Source organism: Eurytemora carolleeae, unplaced genomic scaffold (assembly GCF_000591075.1).
Source record: "Eurytemora carolleeae unplaced genomic scaffold, Eaff_2.0 scaffold224, whole genome shotgun sequence".
Classification (NCBI taxonomy): domain Eukaryota; kingdom Metazoa; phylum Arthropoda; class Copepoda; order Calanoida; family Temoridae; genus Eurytemora; species Eurytemora carolleeae.
The window spans coordinates 181,051-205,629 of record NW_019396123.1 but is presented as its reverse complement, the minus strand read 5'-3'; the positions used below and the strand labels follow the sequence as shown (position 1 = coordinate 205,629).

The 24,579-nt window shown below is 34.7% G+C and overlaps 4 protein-coding genes across 4 annotated transcripts; 1 reads left to right on the top strand and 3 right to left on the bottom strand.

The window, feature by feature from the left end:
* The first annotated feature begins 1,606 nt into the window (after positions 1–1,606).
* LOC111695626 (calmodulin) lies at positions 1,607–3,886 on the top strand. Its single transcript, XM_023465008.1, has 5 exons — positions 1,607–1,731; positions 2,134–2,202; positions 3,069–3,124; positions 3,187–3,316; positions 3,655–3,886. The coding sequence occupies exons 2-5, from the start codon at positions 2,164–2,166 to the stop codon at positions 3,724–3,726; spliced, it is 297 nt and encodes a 98-aa protein (XP_023320776.1). The 5' UTR covers positions 1,607–1,731; positions 2,134–2,163; the 3' UTR covers positions 3,727–3,886.
* Positions 3,887–6,815: 2,929 nt separating this feature from the next.
* On the bottom strand, positions 6,816–9,423 carry LOC111695622 (calmodulin-like protein). The gene is made up of 2 exons (XM_023465004.1): positions 9,346–9,423; positions 6,816–7,674 (listed from the first exon to the last, which is right to left on the bottom strand). The coding sequence occupies exons 1-2, from the start codon at positions 9,421–9,423 to the stop codon at positions 7,348–7,350; spliced, it is 405 nt and encodes a 134-aa protein (XP_023320772.1). The 3' UTR covers positions 6,816–7,347.
* A 5,316-nt stretch (positions 9,424–14,739) lies between these two features.
* On the bottom strand, positions 14,740–18,226 carry LOC111695625 (uncharacterized). Its single transcript, XM_023465007.1, has 2 exons — positions 18,006–18,226; positions 14,740–15,764 (listed from the first exon to the last, which is right to left on the bottom strand). Exons 1-2 carry the CDS (start codon positions 18,065–18,067, stop codon positions 14,762–14,764), a joined length of 1,065 nt encoding a protein of 354 aa, XP_023320775.1. The 5' UTR covers positions 18,068–18,226; the 3' UTR covers positions 14,740–14,761.
* Positions 18,227–20,924: 2,698 nt separating this feature from the next.
* On the bottom strand, positions 20,925–24,365 carry LOC111695642 (AT-rich interactive domain-containing protein 1B). Its single transcript, XM_023465031.1, has 2 exons — positions 24,272–24,365; positions 20,925–24,063 (listed from the first exon to the last, which is right to left on the bottom strand). The coding sequence occupies exons 1-2, from the start codon at positions 24,315–24,317 to the stop codon at positions 21,086–21,088; spliced, it is 3,024 nt and encodes a 1,007-aa protein (XP_023320799.1). The 5' UTR covers positions 24,318–24,365; the 3' UTR covers positions 20,925–21,085.
* Positions 24,366–24,579: the final 214 nt, after the last annotated feature.

The following is a 24,579-nucleotide window of genomic DNA, read 5'->3' as shown; positions in this document are numbered from 1 at the left end:
TATTGTATCCAGGGATCAATGTTGTATTCAGGGATCAATGTTGTATCCAGGGATCAATGTTGTATCCAAGGCTGGTTTGTTGATACTTCCGACTTGCTGGTAACTATAAGGCAGTGAGGGAGAACGTAGCTACTGCAAACTGTAGAGACTAGAGAGTGAGGAGTGCAGAGTGTAGAAAGGACCAAAGGTATGTTTTAACACAAAACCTCAAATATTCCACATTCGGTCAATATTTGGTGAACACGGTGGTCATATATTAATATTTGTAGAGCAAGGTGTTAATATATTAGTATTTGTAGATCAAGGTGGCCATATATTTTGTAGAACAAGGTGGTCATATATTAATATTTGTAGAACAAGGTAGTCATATATTAATATTTGTAGAACAAGGTGGTCATATATTAATATTTGTAGAACAAGGTAGTCATATATTAATATTTGTAGAACAAGGTGGTCATATATTAATATTTGTAGAACAAGGTAGTCATATATTAATATTTGTAGAACAAGGTGGTCATATATTAATATTTGTAGAACAAGGTAGTCATATATTAATATTTGTAGAACAAGGTGGTCATATATTAGTATTTGTAGAACAAGGTGGCCATATATTTTGTAGAACAAGGTAGTCATATATTAATATTTGTAGAACAAGGTGGTCATATATTAATATTTGTAGAACAAGGTAGTCATATATTAATATTTNAGCCAGTTAAACACAAGTAGGATCCTGGAAGAGTGGACGAGTAGGTAGGATGGCAGGAAAAAATACATAAATATTACTTAGCTCAATTAAACCAGTGCAACAACAAACATACTGCATCATATTTAATGAAAGAGAAGAATGAAAAAGAGTCAAATGTTTGCATAGGAAGTCGTATCCCAATCTTGATACTGCACAAATTTACATAAAATTCAAATTTTAAAATTTAGGTTGAAGAAAGTGATGTACATAAATGTTAGGTTTAATATTTAGACGCTACTTATTTAGTGCTTAAACAACAATTATATTATCAATTATATATCTAATAAAAAAGAAAAATTTTTTAAATTCAAATAATAGTTGGAACAAACCTGAGTTTTTCAGGCTCCTCTGGGATATCATCGTTTTTAGATTGGTTGCGTATATCATCTGTTTTCAGATTGGTTGCGTATATGATCTGTTTCAGATTGGTTGCGTATATGATCTATTTTCAGATTGGTTGCGTATATGATCTTTTTTCAGATTGGTTGCGTATATGATCTTTTTTCAGATTGGTTGCGTATATGATCTGTTTTCAGATTGGTTGCGTATATGATTGTTTTCAGATTGGTTGCGTATATCATCTGTTTTCAGATTGGTTGCGTATATGATCTGTTTTCAGATTGGTTGCGTATATAATCTGTTTTCAGATTGGTTGCGTATATGATCTGTTTTCAGATTGGTTGCGTATATGATCTGTTTTCAGATTGTTTGCGTATATGATCTGTTTTTAGATTGGTTGCGTATATGATCTGTTAAAACTTAAAATCTGACACCAAATCTTTTCAGCCTTTGACTCGACCTTTTCTATTAATGAGAAACTTTTTAGTAAAGTTATTCAAGATTTGAGTTACCCTGTGGTTGCATAAATTTATTTTCTTCACCCTGTGTAGATAATTGCTAAGCTTGCTCTGGGAGAAGCAGAAGAAACTGAATTAATTGATAAAATAGAGAACTCTTGTCTCAAGTTCGACCATGACAAGAAAGGGGTGAGTGTGAATTTTTTAGAATTGACCAAAAACAAAAAAGTGTATTCGTTAGAAAAATCTATATTTTTATATCTTCACATCCTGGTATATCTCTTCATTCTACATCATCTTCATATCCTGATATATCTCTTTATTCTACATCTTCACATCGTGATATATCTCTTTATTCTACATCTTCATATCCTGATATATCTCTTTATTCTTTATCTTCACATCCTGATATATCTCTTTATTATATATCTTCATATCCTGATATATCTCTTCATTCTACATCTTCATATCCTGATATATCTCTTTATTCTACATCTTCATATCCTGATATATCTCTTCATTCTACATCTTCACATCCTGATATATCTCTTTATTCTATATCTTCACATCAAGATATATCTTTTTCTTCAGGTTCTCTCCCCAGACGAATTTTTCAACGTGATGAAATTACAGAATGGGATTGAATGCGGGAAAGACGAGGTCGTGCATTTTACAATAATACCACAGAACAGTTAATACAGAACCATCTCTGACGCGTACCGGCGTCTGACAAGCCGGTACGTGTTGTTTGAAAGTGCTCAATGCCGCAACATTTATGTAAAAATGCACAATGGGCTTAAAGAAAGAAAATATTTGTTTTCCATAATTACTAAGACTAAATTCGAGCCACGCCCACCTCCCTTGTCCGGAACCACTGTGGAGAGAATTTGTGCTGACAATAATGTGCACAACATATGCAATGGTCCCCTAATTCTACAGGTCAATTTGATTGATAACTACGAAATATACACCTATATGCAGTCGCATGATTAGTAAATTGGCCTTTAGGGCCACTCAGGCAGGGCGGTCCGCGTCAGTGCTGGTTCTATGCTACCTGTTCTGTGAATATTGCACATTGATAATCCCAAATAACTAAACGATTGTCGTCTTTGCTCTTAAGTGGTTTAAAATTTGTAACTGTTCTATTTCGGAAATAAGTCCTTACATTTGTGCAGAAAAATGCCTGTTTTACCAGCTACAAATAAAAAAATCTATAGCGGCATTTCTGATTTAAACAAAATCATTTTACGTTTTTATTTGGTTTTTATTTTGGCGTATAATAAGTTGCTTTAATTAAGACTACTGAGATTTACAATGTTGTATAAAATATCATGCTTGTTTTTTTATATTGTTTTCTTGAAACTTACAAGATATTATTGTATGACTTTTTAGAATTACATCAAACAGGGACGTACAACTATTGGGAGGGGGGCAATGGGGCACTGTCTCCGTACCTATCCCCCCCCCCCTCTACATCTTGATCAACATAAATTGAAAACTTTTAATAATAGTGTACCTTACTAAAGGTTAGAGGAGTCTGTGGCCCGTTACCCTGCACCAAGGATGGCAAAATTAAGATAAGGTGAAATCACAATTCAAACTAAGTTTCCCGCGCAAATACAAATGTCGTCTTTATATATTTAGGGATTTCTTGTACCTGGATGTGACAAGTGAGGCCGCGTTCCGTGCAATGGATCGCAACAAGGACGGATTTATCACCAAAGGGGAGCTCAAGCTTGCAAAGAAGAAAATGTCGATGAAAGAAGTTGATCAGGTGAATTCTAGAACATTTATAATTATTAACATGTTCTGAGCTGAAAGTTTTAGAATTGTGGATATCGAGATCAATGCTTAATCTTCTTAATTTAATCCTAAGTTTGTATTAACAAAAGGGTATATAACTCATCCAATCGAGTGGGGTTAGGAGAAACCAGAACAGTCAATCAGGGAAGCCGGGAAATTTGAAATATTGCGCGCCATTTAATGATGAACTCTCTCATTTTCAGATTAAGCGTTTGATATTAAGGTATCACATTCTAAAGTTTTCAGCCCAGTTTATTTTTGTCCCTGAAACAACAATGATTTATATTTTTTTGTGATCTTGTTTGTCAGGTGATACAGGACTATGACCTGGATCAGGATGGAAAGCTGAGCTATGAAGAATACCTGGCAGGAACTAATTAATTCATGAAACAATTATTTTATGTTTAATAATGCACGTTTCCAACTTTTCTTTGAAACTTACCCTGCACTATATGATGTTAAATATTTAATGCATTTTCAACATTTTCTGCTTGTACCATTTTAAAAACTAGCTTATACCTTAAATATATATGTAGTTTGATCTGTGTGTTATTATAAGTGAAGAGACATTAGAGGTTTACTGTTCTTTTACCTTATGTATTTCAAATTTTGATATTGTGGCGGTTTTGATTTAGTAGTTATCATTTTATACACAAGTATTGAGAAGCAAGTTCATCTGGTCACATACAGGGTGTCCCACGAAACATGAAAGTTGGTAAATAGTTTAGAATGTCTTCTTCCATAATTTGTTAAGTTGTTTAATACCAAAGACAATAATAAACATATTATATAGGAGTCATATTATAGTAAAATTAATTTCAAAGTAAAATATACTTGAGCAAAAGATTTCTTAAACGAAATAAACTGCAAACAGCCTTTAATATCTAGTACAGTGTATGGAAGACGACATTCAAAACTATTTACCAACTGTTTCGTGGGACATCCTATATTAGAACATTGTTGACCTTTTTAACAGCTGTTCGATAAGAGGAGCTATGATTGAAAGCATATTTTAATCTAACTTGCAATTTTCTTTAGTTTGACGTGCATTGTACGTGCCATGGGCAACTTACCGGTAACCAAGGAAAATTAATTGCAGTTGCGCATACTCCGCATACATATTGAAACCAGTTCTCTCTGGGCGGAATTTGTAAACAAGAATAGATGCCTCAGTGTTCGTTTTGTTTCCGAGGAGGTTTAAAGCATTAAATTTTGTTCTTTTAGCATCCATGGAGGATAAAAGCATTGAATTTGTAAACAAGAATAGATGCATCAGTGCAAGGGTGTTATGCAAAGAAAGTTAATTGCGGTCGTGTATACTCTGCGTACACATTAAAACCAGTTCCCTTTGGGCAGAATTTGTAAACAAGAATAGATGCATCAGTGCTCGTTTTGTATCCGAGGAGGATAAAAGCATTGAATGTGTAAACATGAATAGATGCATCAGTGTTTGTTTAGTATCCGAGGAGGATAAAAAGCATTGAGTTTTAAAAATTTTGATAATACACATAATAGTTTCCTATGACCAGAATATTTCATTATTTTTTATGTAAAAGATGATCCCATGTCAGGCTTCGACATCCGTCTTGTATTTCATACATACCGCCCAGAGACAGTATACTGCAGTACAAAAGATGCTTACACCTCTGAAATAACTTTCCTTGCATTATAACCTGGCCGTTAATGTTCATGCCATAACGAATACAAGCCCACTAAAATATGTTTTTTAAAGATATAAAACCTTTCATTAGATTAGTATATTGGGTTCAGGTTGGATTAAGCATAACAAATTTACAGATTTCCCTGTTTACAGAAAGTTGCACTGCAGGCCTAATTTTGCATGACAGACCATGACATGACTCAGCCGGCATAAACTAGTGTTTCTTTAAATTACTAATATCTCTCACATTATTTCAATACATAACATTTTGAACAATCCCTTTAGGAGACATGGAAATTTAAGAAAGATAATTAGTTTCCCGCCCTGGACTAACTATGGGACTAAAGGTGTTCGGTCTTTTTTCAATTTCCTTTTTTGGTCCAAAATTCAAAAATCTAAAAATTTACATCCGCCGATTAAAAGTATAAAAGGGAAAAATGTACGCTCAGTAAATCAAATTGTGATCGAAAGGTCGAAAGGGACAAGAACCTAATTGTTAAATCAGTGTTTCCGATCTATAGAGAATTGAAAATGGATTCTCAATCGACAATAATTTTACTATCCAGTGAAAACAATGTTGTAGGACGTCGACATAGTTTGATGTTGTTCCAAATGAAATACACTTATCAAGTCACTTATTTTGTGAAATGGATCTGTTTACAATCCACGATTGCCGTGTCTCATGCTCATTGGACTTTAAAAAGTTATAACTCGATTCTAATAGTCGTCTTCCTATTTCAGAGTTTTCTGATTATCACTAAAGTATACTATTGAATGATTGTTAGCTTTAAATAAAGAAATGTTACTAAGAATTGTAAAATTTGTAATTAACTGATATATTTATGTCTGTACATGAAATTATCAACCATTGTAAAGAGGGTCTATATTAACGACTTATAAATCGTCTTCCATCTACACGTTTTTTATTCAAGAATTTCTTTGATTAATTGAAAAATTCGCGGCATTACTTCAACAATCTACTTTTATATATATGATTCTTAAAAAACAATCTCAAAATTCCTATAGTCCTGACATTTCCAAATTGTGGTCTGTCTTTTTTGTGTTATCATATTAAGAATTCGTTATGATTTTCATTTATCAAATTCTTAATATCTCCGGAAATCATAAAAACCAATATTTGAAATTTCATGGTCTAGAGTTATTTTTTGATTACTTTTAGTTCTAAAAATAAGGCATATGATTGATTACCGCAAATTGTTTCAAAAATCCAAGAAGATCTTTAACTCGTCTCTCAAATTTCATGTTTCGTGGGACACCCTGTAGTCCAAACAATATTCATCAAATTCTCCTTATCTTGGGATTTATAAAATGTGGTCTCAGTTTTGTATCTTTCTTTGATTTGATTCATTTTTTTGATACAGAAAATTATCATAAATTTCATTTTTTCCACATTTTGATATATACTTCAACGAAGGATATCATACTTTGGAAAATACAGGAATAATAGGAAAGTTTTTTTACTAACAATAACTGTCCTTCGAAATATAATTAAAAAACACAGACGAATTTAATAAATATATATATACATGTTCAAAAACTTCTGACTTATTAATTAAAGAACGTGATTCCAATTTCTTTAAAAGATTATATTCAAAATAAAGATAAAACGTGGTTTAAATATCGTAGATATATTTATTTTCTATTGAAATGTTACGACCCGTGGGCAACTTATTCCAAGATGTAATTTTCCTGCAATCATTTTACCTTGGTAAAGCGTTAAAAAATTTGAATTTAAATTTGATCAATAAAAAGTTATTTTACAATAGAACCTATAAAACTGTGGAGTAAGAAGACGAAGTTATGATTTAAAACTGTCCAACGAGCATGAAACACAGTAATTGTGCAGCGTACACAGACCCATTTAATCTTGATGTTAAAGCTACTGATGAAACTACTGCAGCTGTAAAGTCGTCTTTGTAATCCACACTTTTACGGGTCTATAACTGTAGTCTACAAACTGACCTAAACAGTATACTTGAATTCATTATTTAATGTTAAGTGTATTTTGATTCAAACTATTACTATTTATATTTTCTTTACTTTTATAAAAAAAAGTTATTAAAATAGAGAATTGATAAACTTACAGTAAGACCCAGAAACCCGTGGAATAGGACGACGTCATCAAAAACCATTTATTGAGTAAAATGGGTCTGTTTACATTGCACAATTTCTGTATCTCATGTTAATTTCAATATTTAAAGTCAGGAATTTCGTCTAAAAGCCTTTTTCTTATTCCAGAAATTTCTAGTTCTCAGTGAAGCAGAAAGAATAAATTTACAACTTGCGGGGAAAAAAATAATTAATTAATGATTTTAAAATTTTTAATTGTTTCGGTTCCTTCTCCTCTCCGACTTGAGCGCAACCTTCGCGCAGATCATCTTCATCTCCTCGTAGGACAGCTTCCCGTCGCTGTTAGCGTCCACCTCCTTGATGATCTCATCAATCTCCTTCATCGACATGTGCTTCTTAGCCAGCTTCAGCTCGCCCTTAGAGATCATCCCGTCATCGTTCTTATCCATGATCTTGAAAAGCTCGTCAGAGAGAATGGGTGTGTGACAGAAATCGTCGATTGAAATCTTGAATTTCTTGTCCATCGGCAGATCAGCGACCATCTTACGGATATCGTTCTTTGTGGTATCGACGTAGCACTAGATAAAAATATGATAAAGATTATATGAATTAATTTTTTTATTCTTATATCTTTGAACCTGATATCTGTTCCCAATTTGATCAAATAATGTTCTTACTTTGATTAATCGTATTTTCCCCTTTTTCAAGTTATATAAAGGAATTATGATATTAAATACAAAAAAAACAAAGAACTTGGTAGATATATATCAAATCATAGATACGAAGAAATGCCGTACTTAAAATAAGGAACAAAAACAGGAAAGCAAAAAAAGAGCTATGAACATTTTAGGTTTAAGTAATGGAACAATACAATAACAAAAATTTGGGGTGAGTTAGGAACAAACAAGGAAAAACTAGATTAGGAAAATCAAATGAGGAACATTCACTATTGAGCCAGCTAGGAACAAGAACAAAAATAGAAGTTTTATACATGCACTAAAAACATAAGAACAAGAACAATGAATGAAATACATAATATATGGAACAAGAAAAGACTGTTAAGGAACAAAAATGAAAGAACTATGAATTAGGAACAAAAATTAAAGAACTAGGAACGTATATGCGCATTGTGCAATAACGTCATTCATACTGTACATGAATTTGGAACAGTAGTCAATAATAGGAACATGAAGCAAGACCAAAAAGAAATTACTAGGAAAGTTGTATGCTGGTGAATTAGGAACAATATTGCAATTTTGATTAAGGAGTAGGGCCGGAGCAAGTTAGATAGATTATAATATTATAATACATTTCTTCCCCAGGCCTGTATCCTAAAATGGGAGTACAAGGGCTACTTTGTTTGGTAAAATCTTTTCTTGAAAATTAGGTAAGAATTTCTGAACGGACTGGTTTGTTGTTCTTTAATATATATCGATGAACAGAAATACATGATACAATGTAACAAATAAATAAATAATATGTTCCAAAATGTATCAAAAATTCTATTCCTTATATTTTGCAGAAACTTATTGCCTCAGTTTTAATATTTTGTCCAGACAATTCTAAATCAGTGAATGCGAGTAGTAATATCTAAATAATCAACATTTAGTGTCATCCTACATTGTAAAATTTGAGATAATAACTTTGAAAATTTCTGTGTACCATACAAAAACATCAAATTCAGGGAAAATCGAATTTTCGCTGTAACATTAAGTTCAAGCTAAAATTACTTATGTTATTGAAAAATAAAAACCCCTAATCTCGCTCACTACGTTTCACTAGGTGATCCTGGGCCCATATTAAAATACCTCTGAATTTTTATTCCTATATAGAGATTTTTATGTACCTAAAAATCTCGCCCCCCACTTCCTGGCTGAAATCCTGTGCACGCCCCTAAGGATACGGATTGATATGAAGATCAGGTTCGGACCCGGATCATATAAAATCCAGACCTGGATCAAGTTCTTTAATATTCGGGACATTCAAGCAGGATAAAGATAAAAATTAACATCAGGGATTTGGTCAGGTTCGGATAAGGATTAAGGATTAAGTCAGGTTTGGATTTGATTAAGGATTTGGTCAGGTTAGGATTTGATTAAGGATTGGGTCAGGTTCGGATTTGATTAAGGATTAGGTCAGGTTCGGATTTGATTAAGGATTAGGTCAGGTTCGGATTTGATTAAGGATTAGTTCAGGTTCGGATTTGATTAAGGATTGGGTCAGGTTAGGATTTGATGAAAAATATTTACCTTTTTCTCTTCGTCAGATTTGTTCGTTTTTTCCACCAATTGGTAGAGAGCAGGCTGCCCGAACAGAGAATCAGACATTTTAAATTAATCTGACAACAAATGGATATCCGAAATAAAAGTTGATCAAAAAAATCTTGGAATTTGCTTTAAGTTCAAAATAAAAATGTGTTCAACCTGTTCTCAAGTTCCATGGTTGTATATAGCAATCTTATCATTTCGAAAAAAGAAAAAGTTTTTTGCCACAAACTAATTTTTTTATTCTTATATCTTTGAACCTGATATCATAAGATCTTTGATATTTCAAACCATAGTAATTCTGTTAGATCAAATAGTCTAAGAAATATCAAAGGTTAACATTTTCAAATTGCAAATATATAGAGATTAGAACATTTGATTTTATGGCAAAAACTCCTTTTATCCAGTCTTAAACAACAACAAAGAATACAATGAAGGCTCATTAAAACACAATAAACACTTTGGTTTGGTTTTCTAACTAGAAAGGTTGAGGTTTAGCGTGTATCTCCATGATCCTGTATATATTGAGTTTATATGAACCATAGCAACCTTGGGAAAGCCTGATCAAAAGCATAAAAACAAACCACAGAAAATCAAAAATAATTTAACGAAAATATACAATTTTCTTGAAGATTTTAAAGTTTCACAAAAAATTTTCACATTTTAAATTATGGTCCGTTTAACCGATTCCGTGGGTGTTGCATAAATATTAGTCTAGTTAAACGTAATTACAGAATGATCAATAAACAAATATTCTGTGGTTTTCCTTCCTAAATAACAAATTAAACACTGTCAAGGAGGTATAAAAGAAATGTAGCAAGGTAGTCAATCTACTTTATTGATCCTGTGCCCGACCTCACCCAAACCCAACCAATCCTAGTTTTTACATTTTGTAACTACGTAAATTAATATGTTTCTGCAGTTTTTAATTTTGAATTGTAATATTTGATAATATATCTTATGCGCAGTTCGAGATGTGTTTAGGGAGCTTAAAAAGGAAAATCTAGGGGACTCTCTCTCTCTTTTTATAGGTGGCTCTTACACAGTATATTAGAGGTAGTGAAATATCCTCTTAATATAGTTATTACACTTTTCTTTTCTTTAGAAAAAAAATTCAACAAATGTCATAGTTTAAAAACTAACTATTTACTGCATACATGGATGATGGATATATTTTATTTTATTCAAAAGTCAATATTAAAAAATTTACAAAAACAAGACATTTTGTTTACAATCCATTTGAAGTACAGTACAAGAACGGTTGTCGGACAGTACAAACACAGTTGCAGGCTCAGCGATTGGGATTAATTGACGACATTTCCACTTTATGTCGTCTTCAATGTTTCATTTATTATTCAATTGATTTCATAATAATACATTTACAAATAAAACAGCCACGAATGTATTGATACGCAAACTGGAATAAATGTTCTTATCTTGAGTAAACAATTTGTCAATGTTGAAAAAATATAACGATTTTTTATGAACTACGCATTTTAAAACTTTTTACAGATAATTTACAAAGAATTTTAATATTTACAGTAAAATAGAGTACTTTACAATTCGTAAATTGCAATTTACAGATTCCATTTCATTGTTTAAAATAAAATATAATTATAACATTACAATTACATATGTATATTTTGTACAAAAAGAGGGCGTTGAAAAAAATGATAATAAAAAAGGAATTGAGTTTTTGCCACAAAATCAAATATTCTAATGCCTATATATGTGCAACCTGATGGTGTACACCTTTTACATTTTAACATAACGGAAGTTAATGTTTGTAATATCTAAGGTCTACAATATTGCTCGGATATACGGATTAAAAATCAGAGTTTGTGACAAAGACTCAATTTCTTTGATGTTTTAAAATCTATTAAGTATTCGCCCATTAGAACAGTTGATTCAAATGTTTTCGATAAATAATTAAATCTTGATTTTTAAATGTAAATATGCTCCATGACATGATTTTTGTACTTAGGTTTGATAAATTGAATCTATTTAATGTCAAAACATTTTGAAGTTATAAGATAAATGTCGCATTTAGAGAATAGTGCATTCTCCGGGTGGTGGTCTAGACCCTGCTCTGGACCTGGGGGAGGTTGGATTGTTTCTCACCAGGTTTTGTTTTGATCTAGACCTACCCTGTCTACCGAGCTGTCTCTCAGGTTGGGGTTCAGTACTGGATACGTCTCCACGAGATATCCTAGTCTTAGAGTTCCTACTCCGGGGTAAGCTGGAACGTGATCCTCGTCTAGCTCCGGGAGAAGGTTCTCTACGGGTAAGATTGAAAAGATCTCCTCTTGATCCTGATTGTCTTCTACGATTAAGACTTACATTAGACCCTGCTCTCCTTCTCTCCTGAGACTGTTCTCTAGGGTTGGTAGATAAATCTGGTCTAGAGACAGTAATACTCTCATTAAGGTTCGCCCTTGATCCTCTTCTCCGATCCTTAGATGATCCTCTCAGGCTTAGGGTAAGACTGCTTCCACTTACTACTCTTCTCCGTCCTCTTGTGGTTCTAGTTCTAGTCTCAGACTGTCTTCTGTTCTCTAGTTCACCGGGGTCTTGATAGTTACTATCGGTCAGGATAGAGTCTTCATCCTGAAACCTGGACCTGGATCCAATCTCGGGTTCAAGTTCTCCTCCGTGTTCCAGTTTCCCTGGTGATAATACATCGTCAACATAAACGTTATCCACAGACTTCTGGTGCATCATAACAGGACGAGATCTACCTCTACCCCTACCTAGAGAAGGTAAGTTTCCTTGACTCATCGACCGTTTCCGAACCAGATTAGTGGCGTTTCCCTTATCCCGACCCTTCCTTGGAGTACTGAAACCTCCGAAAGGTGAGCGGGTTCGTTCTTGTGGAGTTCTCTCTGCACTCTTATTTATCCTTTTTCTTGGAGTAGTTTTCGCTCCCTGCAAACCAAACATACTTCCTCCAAACCCCTTTCCATTCCTAGGTAAAGTGTCCTCTAAAGCAAGGTTGTGAAGGCTTTTGGATTTATTTAGTTGCGAGGCGTTGATCACAGAGGATGCTCGTCTAATATCTTCATAATCATTTCCGTCATCTGGAAGATCTTGGAGCTCTACGTCAGTAGATCCCAACACCTTGATATGATCAACCCAATGCTTCATGTGCTGAATTCCAAAAGTTTCCCAGGTCCCCGAGCTCAGGAAGTTTGCAAGATCGTCTCGACTTTGATCATTTGGGCTTTTGGCAGAAACAAAGAAAATTGGTAAATCCGGAGCAGAACCAAAAATATTTTCTACTTTGTTATAAATCATGTTGGATAAAGTGGACATTGTGATCTTCCGTTTATTCCTCTCCTTTTTAGACTTTTGATCTGTGTCCCAAAAAGTGACAACAAATAAAAGATAATTTAGAATGCGGTCTCCGAATATATCTTTTGCAGAGCTGAGGACAAACTCTAGATCTTCTGTTCTAAACTCCAGAGCATCCCAGACTACTATCAGATTAGTAATGAACCCCAGACTCCGGAGATGTTTCTCCATCTCTTGAACCCCGTTCTCATCTATACCATCCTCGAAGAGGCCAGGAGACTCTATACAAGTGATCTTACATTCATCCTCGAACAGCAATCCTGTGCTAGCCTGCAAGGTTTGATTTCCTCCTATAGCTGTTCCTCTAACCTGGAAGTGTCCTGGACCTAATAGCAGGTTTCCAACACTAGATTTACCATGTCCTGGGGGGCTTACAAGCAGGGCTACTGGAGAATCAACCTTGTCTTGACTTGTCCAAACCCTGGTTTCCTGTGATAAAACACTTGCGGGAACAGAATCAACTCTTTCTACTGAATTATAACTCTCTGGGCTAGGAACTCTTTCTTCCGGCGTGTAAACCCTTTCTACAGGACTATACGTCCTTTTCTCTACAGTATGCCCTTGTTCTATTGTACTTGATATCCTTTCCTCGGAGTGTTTAACCCTCTCTATCGGGCTGTAAACCCTATGCTCCGGGGTAAAACCTCGCTCCACCCGGGGCTGTCCCTTCTTTACTGAACTATATCCGTTTTTCTCCGGAGTCTCTACTCTCTCAGAGTTATCAGTCCTGTAATCAAAGGCAGTAAAGACCATTGGAGGTATTCCTAATATTTTTTCAGAAAGTGTTTCATAAAATCTTGGAATAGGTTTGAAATGAAGAACTGTAAATCCAATGGATGAACGGTATTCTAAACTGTGCTCAAACATTTTGGTAAGATCCTCAACGCTGCTTCTTATATCTCCCATAGATCCAGGATGCCAGAGAACAACAACCATACTATCAATGGCAGCTGGAGAGAATGCTTCAATAAAATCTGCAAACATATAAACCATTTCCTCGGAGAATTCTCCTGTTTTTGTCTCGACTGCCCAGATAAATACAACTTTTTCACCAGGAGACAGTTTACTGGCTAGGCCTTCGTAATGTTCTCCGTTTACTCCGTCTATGGCAGAGCAGATGATCCTGCTCACATTGTTCCTAATCAGGTAGGACTGAATATGAGATATATTGGGTTCTGTTCCGAGAACAACTACGACCGCATCCAAGCTTCGGAGGTCTGCATAAACTGGACTCAGTCTATCCTGGGGTATCTGGATAACCTCGATGGTTTCATTAGAATCATAAGAGGTTGAGGACGATGAAGAGGATGAGGGGGAGGGGGAGCGGTTCTGAGAGTATCGTGGAGTAGAGTTTGCATCCTCTTGGACGATTTTTATCTCTCTTGTCTGGACTATATCTTTCTCCCTAGTGGGACGGTTGAAGGTTGAAGAGAGAACTGGAGAACCCATATCAAACACAGGTTCAGATCTAGAATTATCATCGTAATGACTAAAGCTCTTACTTGACAGGGAATCAAGTTCTGATCCAAAGTGTTTTTCATCAATGAGTTCATCTTCAATAAATTCATTTTGTCCGTTCCTTGATATCTCTTTTATTATGGTTGTTCTTGTAACAATTTTCCCTCTGAGTTTATTGTCTGTAAAGTCTAGAGTAACTCCTTCCTTGTTCATCATCTCCCTAACCTTGGCCTCGACATAGTCGCTCAGCTCCACACTTCTCCTCTCCACAATAGGTTTCTGTTCTACAGGGACCCGGAGAGAGCCCTCAGAGGATGTTGAGGATCCAGATTTAGATCTTATCCTGGCTGGAACTGCTCTTCTTACATCATATTCTCCAAACCCTTCCTTACTTATAGGTCTGATATGGTTTTCTGGTTGAGTCACAATCTCTAGATTTACTTTCTTATTAACTGGAAAGGAAAGAGTAGAAGATTCTAGATCAACTTTATCTAAATCCTGATACTTTTTGTTTCTCCATCTTTCTCCAAGCTTTATAGTTTGCTCCATTTCATCGTCAGATGAGGAGGATAGGGAGGAGTTTGATAAATCATCAACATTTATCTCTCTGGTTTGGTTTAATGTTTCCCCTCTTTGCGGAGTATGTCGAGGTGGTTTCTTCTCCACTTTGTCCTGGTGTCTGATGCCCTGATTGAAGGGTTGCTTCTCCACCTTGCCCTGGTGTCTGATGCCCTGATTGAAGGTTTGCTTCTCCCCCTTGTCCTGGTGTCTGATACCCTGATTGAAGGGTTGCTTCTCCACTTTGTCTTTGTCTGATGCCCTGATTGAAGGGTTGCTTCTCCACCTTGCCCTGGTGTCTGATGCCCTGATTGAAGGTTTGCTTCTCCCCCTTGTCCTGGTGTCTGATACCCTGATTGAAGGGTTGCTTCTCCACTTTGTCTTTGTGACTGATGCCCTGATTGAAAGGTTTTGTCTCCGCCTTCTCTAAGTTCCTAATGGTTTGCTGAATAGGTTTTCTCCTCTCAGTACCTGGAGTCTTCATCATCTCCTCCAGCATAGTATCCAGGGTCTCCTTGGTGGTTGGTAGAGTGTTTGGAACCATCCCACTTTTCTGCTCGGTCCTCCAGAATACTGTATCCATGAAGTATATTGGAACCGTTGTCATACTGAGACTATAGGCCAGCTCAACTTTAAGTTTTTCAATCAGTATATTCTCGGATATTCCTTTCTGTCTTCGATCTGCTATACGAGCAAACTGTCTACTCCAGTTAGATACAACCAGTGTGATAATATCCCTAAGACCATCTCCTAATATCCGTCTGAGAGTGAGTAGTTCCAACTCAGGGATATTTTTCTCCTTGTCCAATCTGAACCCTCCGAAACCGAGAGGACTGTATTTAACAATCACGATCACATGATGGATCGGAGAATTTAATCCAGAAACAGCATCTTCCATGGCAGAGTAGTAATCTCCCTGAGTCTCCTCACGGACTGGTGGACATTCGATTACCCTGATCGGGATGGATGTATCCAGGTACCCTTCATGGGTGTAGAAACCTCGGGATTCTCCAATAGCATACCGTCCAAGGAGCAATCTAAATTATCAAAAATCAAAAATTATCAAACACTTATTTTTAATAAAATTCACCTTTATAATACAATACAAATAAGAAGTTTATTTAAGTAATGGGGAAATATTTTCGTAAAAATATAATTTAATGTGGGCTGGTGGAGAATAAATTATTATTGTTAGGATAAAATACTTTTTACTTTTTAAACTATAGTCTGGAAACTATATTTTTGTATCATACAGTTAAGCCCTAAATATTGAATACATCCAAAGAATTTATCAAATGTCGTTCTCCAAATCTCCTGATAATGGAATGCCGCAAATGTTTAGGATTTTTGATTGAATATTTATATGGAGCTCGATTAAAGATGTCCCCACAGTCCACGCATATTTCATAGCTATTTATTTATTTTTACAAAAATTTTACTAAAGAAGAGACAAAAAAATTCTCATTCGGGAAAAATATCAGTTTCAACAAAGAAATTTTTCATATTGTTTTAGTACGCTACATAAATCCCTTTGTTAAGCTTTGAGCAGCTTTCTCTCCCCTACAGATTAGAACGACAACTTGAGAAAATATACGACAGCTTCAGTACATACAGTACAATTACTGAGATTTAGGAATACTATGCTTCTAGTTATAAAATCCTCAGCGGCAAAACCCATAAAAAAATGTTTAAGGCGACATTTGATAAATTCTACCGATGTATTAAATATTTAGGGTTTAACTGTATTATAATTTGTCGATATGCATTCTAGAATTCATGGTATTCTAAATCACATAAAGCATATGTATTCTAGAATTCAATGGCATATAACAGGCATTCTAGAATACATTGGCATAGAATATACATTCTAGAATACATTGGTATATAGAATTATATTCTAGAATACGTTGGTATATAGAATATACATTCTAGAATACATTGGTATAGAATATATATTCTAGAATACATTGGTATATAGAATATACATTCTAGAATACATTGGTATATAGAATATACATTCTAGAATACATTGGTATAGAATTATATTCTAGAATACATTGGTATAGAATTATATTCTAGAATACATTGGTATAGAATTATATTCTAGAATACATTGGTATAGAATATACATTCTAGAATACATTGGTATAGAATATACATTCTAGAATACATTGGTATAGAATTATATTCTAGAATACATTGGTATAGAATATACATTCTAGGATACATTAGTATAGAATATACATTCTAGAATACATGGTATATAGAATATACATTCTAGAACACATTGGTTTATAAAATATGCTTTCTAGAATACATTGGTATAGAATTATATTCTAGAATACATATTCTAGAATACATTGGTATAGAATATACATTCTAGAATACATGGTAATATGCATTCTAGAATACATTGGTATAGAATATACATTCTAGAATACATGGTATAGAATTATATTCTAGAATACATTTGTATACTAAATACATGTCATATGGTATAGAATATGTATTTATGGGTATAGATATTTCGTTGTTTTCAGGGACGGATTACACCAATATCTCAGGGGGAGAAAAAAATATTTTGGGTTCCCCCTAAAAATTGAACAAAAGGCAATAAATTTCCAGTTTCTTATTATTATAACATTTCGAGATTTACATAGAAAATGAAACATTTTTAATAAGATCGATTAAGCATAAGTATCTTATCGGTAATTAAGAAATAAACAATTTATAAGTCGCTGTCCAATTCATACTTTACATAGGAATTTAAACTGTTTTCCAATTAAAATTAAATTTTCCATAAATGTAGAATATTTTTAACATTTAACTAGAAAACTCTGAAATAGGAAGACGACTTTTAAACTCAAGTTAGGATTTAAACTAGTTCAATGAACATTAGACATAGCAATTGTACAGTGTAAATAGACCTTTTTCACTTAAATTCTGCTTTTCTAAGTTACAAGTAAAACTGTTTGATTTGGAACAACATCAAAACGCTTAATTATTGCTATAATGTCGTCTTTCTATTCCATTGTTTTCTGGTTGTCACTGTATGATTTTTAAAAGGTATTTTAGTTCAGGTCATTTATTCAATACAAATTTGTTTTATCTCTCATCCCTTGATGCTTTATTTCACAGCATGAATTTCCTTAGGGGGGGGGGGGTCAGACTCCCCTTTATAGTCCGCCCTTGGTTGTTTTATAATTGTAATCTAGAGGTAACTTGACCCATCCATCTCAGCAAATTGCCCCCCCCCCCCCCCCTTCGATCAGTCATACCTGATAAAGGATGATTTTCCTGCCCCAGATCCTCCGACCACCAAGATATTCTGGAAATCCATCCTTCTCAAGGACCTCTTTAAACCACTACACTTTAAGAAAGGAACTTTTTCTGCCTTTACACTAGAAACTTAATTCTTTATTCTCAATTCTGTTTTGAAATACGAGGAATTATCCAGCTCCGTGTATAGTTCAATACCTGGAGAAGTACTGAGATAACTCCTGGTACTGTACTAACACTGGGTCTTATCTCTCCCTCCTTACTCACACACTGATAAAGATATTAGTCAACACTTCAAACATTGAAATCATAAAGTTTTAAATTCTTAAATCAAAAATAAATTAGAGACTTTTTGTTCTAATTCATTATTCTAACATATTTTTATTTAATTTTTTTCCAACTTATGGTTTTCTTGTCATCTATATATATATAAAAAATTATAATCTCTGTTTTTCTGTTTGCTTGTATTTCCGATCATAACTCAGGAACCCCTTAATCGATTTGCCTCAAGTTTTGATTGAGGGAGGATCATCGGGAGAACAACACGAATTTTTGTAGCTTGGTTTTTCGATTCTAAGTTGAGTAGGAAATTTACGACCAAGCGCGGGTAAACAGCGGGAGCAACTATGAGAACCTTGGGCAACGCTTTGTCACTGGGTTCTTTAGCTAGTTCAAAACTGAAATATTTTAGTAACTAATGTTACTAATGTAACTAATGTAACTAATGTAACTAATGTAACTAATGTAACTAATGTAACTAATGTATGTAATTAATGTAACTAATGTAACTAATCTAACTAATCTAACCAATGTAACTAATGTAACTAATGTAACTAATGTAATTAATGTAACTATTGTAATTAATGTAACTAATGTAACTAATGTAACTAATGTAACTAATATAACTAATGCAACTAATGTAACTAATCTAACTAATGTAACTAATGTAACTAATGTAACTAATCTAACCAATGTAACTAATGTAACTAATGTAACTAATGTAACTAATGTAATTAATGTAACTAATGTAATTAATGTAACTAATGTAATTAATGTAACTAATGTAACTAATGTAACTAATGTAACTAATGTAACTAATGTAACTAATGTAACTAATGTAACTAATGTAACTAATGTAAAATGTAAGAAATCTAACTAATGTAACTAATCTAACTAATGTAATTAATGTAACTAATGTAATTAATGTAACTAATGTAATTAATCTAACTAATGTAACTAATCTAACTAATGTAATTAATGTAACTAATGTAATTAATGTAACTAATGTAATTAATGTAACTAATGTAACTAATGTAACTAATGTAACTAATGTAACTAATGTAACTAATCTAACTAATGTAACTAAAGTGCTTTTAAAAAAAAAATGTTCATTTTCGATTCACAATTCGATTAAAAGGTTTTTATATGCTTAAGAATGAATGAGATTTAAATGTTTTAAACTAAGAAAATTGATAATTTTTAATTGCGTTTTCTGTATAAAAGTGACAGAAACGAAGCAGAGGCGGATTTTGTCAGAGATTAAAATTTTTCTAAACTTGAAATTCTTCAGAAGATAAATGTTTTAAAGGGTATTGTCGAGAATCAGAAACGCCCTCCTCGAAATTACAAAAACAGTTCCTTTAAAAGACATTGTTTAAACAATTGAAATCTTACAAATCTTACATAATCCAAGTTTTAAATACAGGATTACAACGAAGCCAAGATTGAATAAAAAATGATACCTAGGGTGTTCCCACAAAGTTTAAAACTGCACGGAATTTATATACTGTCCGTTTCCTTATGTTCATGATTTCTAGCAGCTCTAAACTTTTCTTTCTTTGCCAAATCATTGAATATGCCTCTAAAAGATTATATTCAGGGTAGAATATTGAATTTAATCTTTTAATCGTGATATGTTAAGAGTTTCAGGTCGTCTTTACAGTCTTATCCTTTGAGGGTAACACTGTAGAAGTTTAAGTATTTTCGGTAAACTTTCAGTTTTTTAAATTTTTTTATTGTAATATGAAATAATTATTCTAAATCAAAGAAAGTAATTCACAGTCAAAGCATTGATATCTTTATTTGTAGATTTTAAGAACCACGAATAGAATTAATTGGTTGTAATGTTACAATAATCTACTACAGGTTGTCCCAATAATAGTACAGGTTGTCCCAATAATAGTACAGGTTGTCCCAATAATGGTACAGGTTGTCCCAATAATAGTACAGGTTGTCCCAATAATAGTACAGGTTGTCCCAATAATAGTACAGGTTGTACCATTAATAGTTCAGGTTGTACCATATAGTACAGGTTGTACCAATAATACAGGTTGTCCCAATAATAGTACAGGTTGTCCCAATAATAGTACAGGTTGTCACAATAATACAGGTTGTACTAATATTAGTAAAGGTTTTACCAACAATATATCCTTTGTCATTTATCAACCATCGGAAATCGAAGACGATTTTCAAGCCGGCTCTTAATTCCCATGTTTATTGGGAAACCCTGTACCCGTAATAGTCCTAATAACTTTTATTTCTTCCTGTGTGCAGTCAGTCATCATAAATATGATATAAGAAACTTTTCTTTTTATCTCTCAATGAAAAACGAAAATTGTATTGTATTTTTTTTTTACAAAATATGCTTTTAAACTTTGTGAATTATAAAGTTGGCGGCGTTAAATTGTTCATATTAGAAATTTCCAAGTTATACAAAATAAAAGCTTTATCTGAAATTTTTTTTTTCAAACTTAAATTGTTATGGGTTGACGATGTTTTTTTCTAAGAAAATGTATGGATAATAACAATAAATATATATTTTCTAAATATAAATATAAATAACAAAAATAACAAATTAAGACATTGAAAAATTATAACAAAGTGAAATTATGAATTGTTTGAAAAAAATTTAGCAGAGAACAATATATATGGATTCTAAAATTAAATGAATAATTTAAAAGAGAATCTTTGAAAGAGAAAAAAATTAGTTGAATTATGAGTTAATATAATGAAAGAATGGAAAAGTTTTTAGGGAGAGAGGGTTCAGGTGTGTGTAGAAATTATTAAATATAAATTGTATTCAACTGTGTTTTACAACAGGTATCCAGGGTGTACTTGAAGCATTCTTTTGATCATAGATCTGCTTGCCTTTCCTATATCTACCAGGACCAGGAGAAGGCACAGAAGGAGTTTCTCCTGACGTGGTTTCCTCTCCGCTGATACCTCCTGGCATAATTTCTGTTGATCCTGTAGGTTTAGCTAATCCCTTCTTGTCGTAAAAATCTGAAAATCCGCTCGTTGATCCTTCAAACTCACTGAATCCGCTCTTAGCACCCTCAAACTCACTGAACTCATTTTTAGCCCCTTCAAAGTCTTTGAATCCGTTCCCACTCCAAGAGTTGGTTACTCCTTCAAAGTCTGAGAAGTCGCCATGTTCAAAAGAGAAATCCTCACCGGGCGCTGCCAGATCCTTGTCGTAGAAATTTTTATCTCCGGATGAAAATTTCTCAAAATCTTTCTCCATCTGATCAAAATCCGGGTGTTTAGACATTTTACCCTCATCCTGCATTCCTTCATATCCTCCATTTACATTCTCTGATGCTGAACCTTCATTATTAAAATTCTTCTCTTTGAAATCAAATTGGAATTCTGCAGAACTAAATTCTTCCCCAGATGTGGGGGTTGAACTGTAGGGATCTGAGACTTGTGTAATGTCTAAAGTTTGGTTTGCACGTCTCCTCCTTTCAAACCCAAAGTTTCTAGAATATTTTTGAGATTTTCCAGGTTTCTTCCATTTTTTTCTTTCTTCAAACGAATTTGTTTCTTTTTTGTTTCCGTATTCTGGTTCTGTTGATGAAGCAGGTTCTAATCTTTTCCCTTCTCCTGGTCCGTATCTTTTCCCTTCTCCTGGTCCATATCTTTTCCCTCTTTTTAGATCATACTTTCTTGAAGAACTTGATTTTTTCACTTCAGAATTATCTTGACTACCGGAACCTCTAGGAACTTCGCGGTTTCCCAATAAACCTCTTTCGCCTGAACCTCCGTTGCCTCTAAAGCCCTCAGAACCTTCTGGGTTTGGGGAACCAAAGTCTGGAACCTTAAAATCCTTAGGAGCACCGGAGTTAAACCTTTCTCCTTCATAAGAACCTGATTCCTCAGATTCTCTGGGCCCATCGGAACCAAAATCTGGTCCGCCATATTCATTCGGTCCTTTACCATCGTAGTCAAGTCCCGAAGGACCATTATTGGCATAATCTAGTCCAGGACCATATTCAGGATAATCATCTTTAATATCTTGAAACTCGTTGAAATCATCAACTTGGTTGGTTTCAATACCAGGTTGTCCACTCTCTAAGAAAGGAAGTTTATCATTGTTGGGAAATGGATCTCTCTCCCCTCCTTCTCCTCTTCCTCTTCCTCCTTCTCCCCCTCTTCCTCCTCCTCCCCCTCTTCCTCCTCCTCTTCCTCCTTCTCCACCACCTAAATTTCCCTCTTTTTCTATCTCCAGTGGTTCACCGGTAGCAAAGGGATTTCCAGTTACAAGAAGGGATTCCTGAACTCCAGGATTGGGATTATTGAACAAATCAGATCCTGGGTTTGGTCCTAAGGGAGGAAACCTGGCTCCTGGTGGAAACTGATTCCGTTGATTTGGAAACTGTTGCCTTGGATTCCTGAACTGATTTCCTAAATTTTGATTTCCTTGTGGATTAAATTGGTTTCCTTGCGGGGGAAATTGGTTGCCTAGTGGGGGAAATTGGTTTCCTGGTTGGGGGAATCGAGGGAGTAGTTGGTTTCTCGGGGGAGAATTTTGGTTTCCCAGAGAAGGAAATACGTTTCCGTTGGGCGGGAACTGATTTCCAAGTTGTGGAAATTGATTTCCTTGGTTTCCAGATCCTCTTTTCTGCGGATGGGAGGGATTTTGGAACTGAGGATGGTTTCCTCCATTCTGAAACGGCTGTTGGATTCCTTCATTCTGGAACGGTAGTTGGTTTCCTCCATTTTGGATAGGTAATTGGTGTCCTCCATTCTGGAACGGTGATTCTATTCCTTCATTCTGAAACGGTTGTTGATTTCCTCCATTCTGGAACGGGGATTGACCTCCATTCTCAAATAGAGGCTGTTGGTTTCCATTTTGAAACTGGTGTCTTGTTGCTCCATTCTGAAACAAAGGTTGATTTACTCCATTCTGGAACGGATAATTTATCTGTTGATAGTTTCCTGGACGAAACTGTGGTGGTTCCTCCGGATCTTGTTGTTGGAACCCTTGAGATTGTTGTTGTTGCTTTGTTCTGAACTGCTGAAGCTGGAGAGGATTGAAAATATTCATTTGATGCTGTTGTTGATAGTTATTCTTAAAATTATGTTGTTTCTCCTTTTCAACAGCTTCATGCAGTTGGAAATGTTGTTGGCTTGGGTTGAAGGGTATTTGTTGCTGTTGGTTTAACTGGTTCTTATTTTCCGAAGCTCCTCTACTATTCCTGGCGTATCCAGAATAAGAATATGGATCCTGAGACCCTGGAGTTTGAAAGGACGGAGCTGCGTTGGGTTTCGAATCTAATCTCATATCAAAATTCATAAATCCTTGAGAATGTCCCGGAAGGGAACCTTGAGACGGAGAAGGATACTGTTCTTCTCCTCCTAATCCTGCAGACTGAGAAGTACCCTGTACGTTATATGGAGCGGAGGACAAACCAGAACCAAAACTATTTTGTCCATAGGGTCGGTTATATCCAGAACCATACTGAGGGTTAGGATTGGCAGAGCTTTGATCCTGTGAGAACCCGAACCCTAAAGATTTAAACCCTGACCCTACATGTCCAGCTCCAGCTGAGTATTGAGGACTGTTTGTGGAGAAGTGACCCACATCCTGCTGATATTGGGCAGAGTTACTAGCTGGAGAGGTTGCGGCTCCGTCCTGGGGGTCAACTTGTCGTTTAGCCTTACCCCACTCCGCCCAGCCCGGGACATCGGACCAATGAGAGTCGGAGTTAGGCCAGCTTGCCAAACCAGATATCTGGGATACTGTTGGAATCAAATCAGAACCTTCTAACTCGCAAACTAGAAATAAAATATCCTTTCAAAATAAAATTCAGACCGAACACAACTGATGTTAATTAAAGTCATTTGAGAAAATGTCTTACTGACCTTTGAATTCAATCTATTTTACGAATAAAGTGTTTAAACAGATTACAATGTTTCACCTTATCCCGCTAATTCTAACTATTCCTAATGAATTAGTTTCTCCCTGAGACATTTCAAACAATACCTGTAACAACAAGCAGAGAACAAACTAATAATTCGCGCGGAAACATTATCCGCGGAGCAAGGTTCGGAACGTTTATCTCCGGGTAGGGAGAGAAGACTGGAAGTAGAGGAAACCAACTCTTCTCTCAACACGTCTAACCTTCATCTAGAATAGACATATCATCATGAAGTTGGAATAAAATTGAAAAATAACCTCTAGGTCCTGATTACAGTGGACAGGGGTGGGGGGGATATCGGAAGGGGGGGAGGTTACTTTAAGCCAAATGAGGGGAATTTTTAAAAGAATCTTGATTTGTCAGGGGGGGGGGG

What these genes read in the sequence shown, in the direction of transcription:
- LOC111695626 (XM_023465008.1), top strand. Translation starts at nt 2,164, where the DNA reads ATGAAATTACAGAATGGGATTGAATGCGGGAAAGACGAG. An exon ending in TTGAATGCGGGAAAGACGAG is followed by an intron (nt 2,203 to 3,068) that starts GTCGTGCATTTT and finishes ACCTTACTAAAG; the next exon opens with GTTAGAGGAGTCTGTGGCCC. An exon ending in GATGGCAAAATTAAGATAAG is followed by an intron (nt 3,125 to 3,186) that starts GTGAAATCACAA and finishes TTATATATTTAG; the next exon opens with GGATTTCTTGTACCTGGATG.
- LOC111695642 (XM_023465031.1), bottom strand. Translation starts at nt 24,317, where the DNA reads ATGTTTCCGCGCGAATTATTAGTTTGTTCTCTGCTTGTTGTTACAG. An exon ending in TTCTCTGCTTGTTGTTACAG is followed by an intron (nt 24,064 to 24,271) that starts GTATTGTTTGAA and finishes TTTTATTTCTAG; the next exon opens with TTTGCGAGTTAGAAGGTTCT.
- LOC111695622 (XM_023465004.1), bottom strand. Translation starts at nt 9,423, where the DNA reads ATGTCTGATTCTCTGTTCGGGCAGCCTGCTCTCTACCAATTGGTGGAA. An exon ending in AATCTGACGAAGAGAAAAAG is followed by an intron (nt 7,675 to 9,345) that starts GTAAATATTTTT and finishes ATTTTTATCTAG; the next exon opens with TGCTACGTCGATACCACAAA.
- LOC111695625 (XM_023465007.1), bottom strand. Translation starts at nt 18,067, where the DNA reads ATGGATTTCCAGAATATCTTGGTGGTCGGAGGATCTGGGGCAGGAAAA. An exon ending in GGAAAATCATCCTTTATCAG is followed by an intron (nt 15,765 to 18,005) that starts GTATGACTGATC and finishes TTGATAATTTAG; the next exon opens with ATTGCTCCTTGGACGGTATG.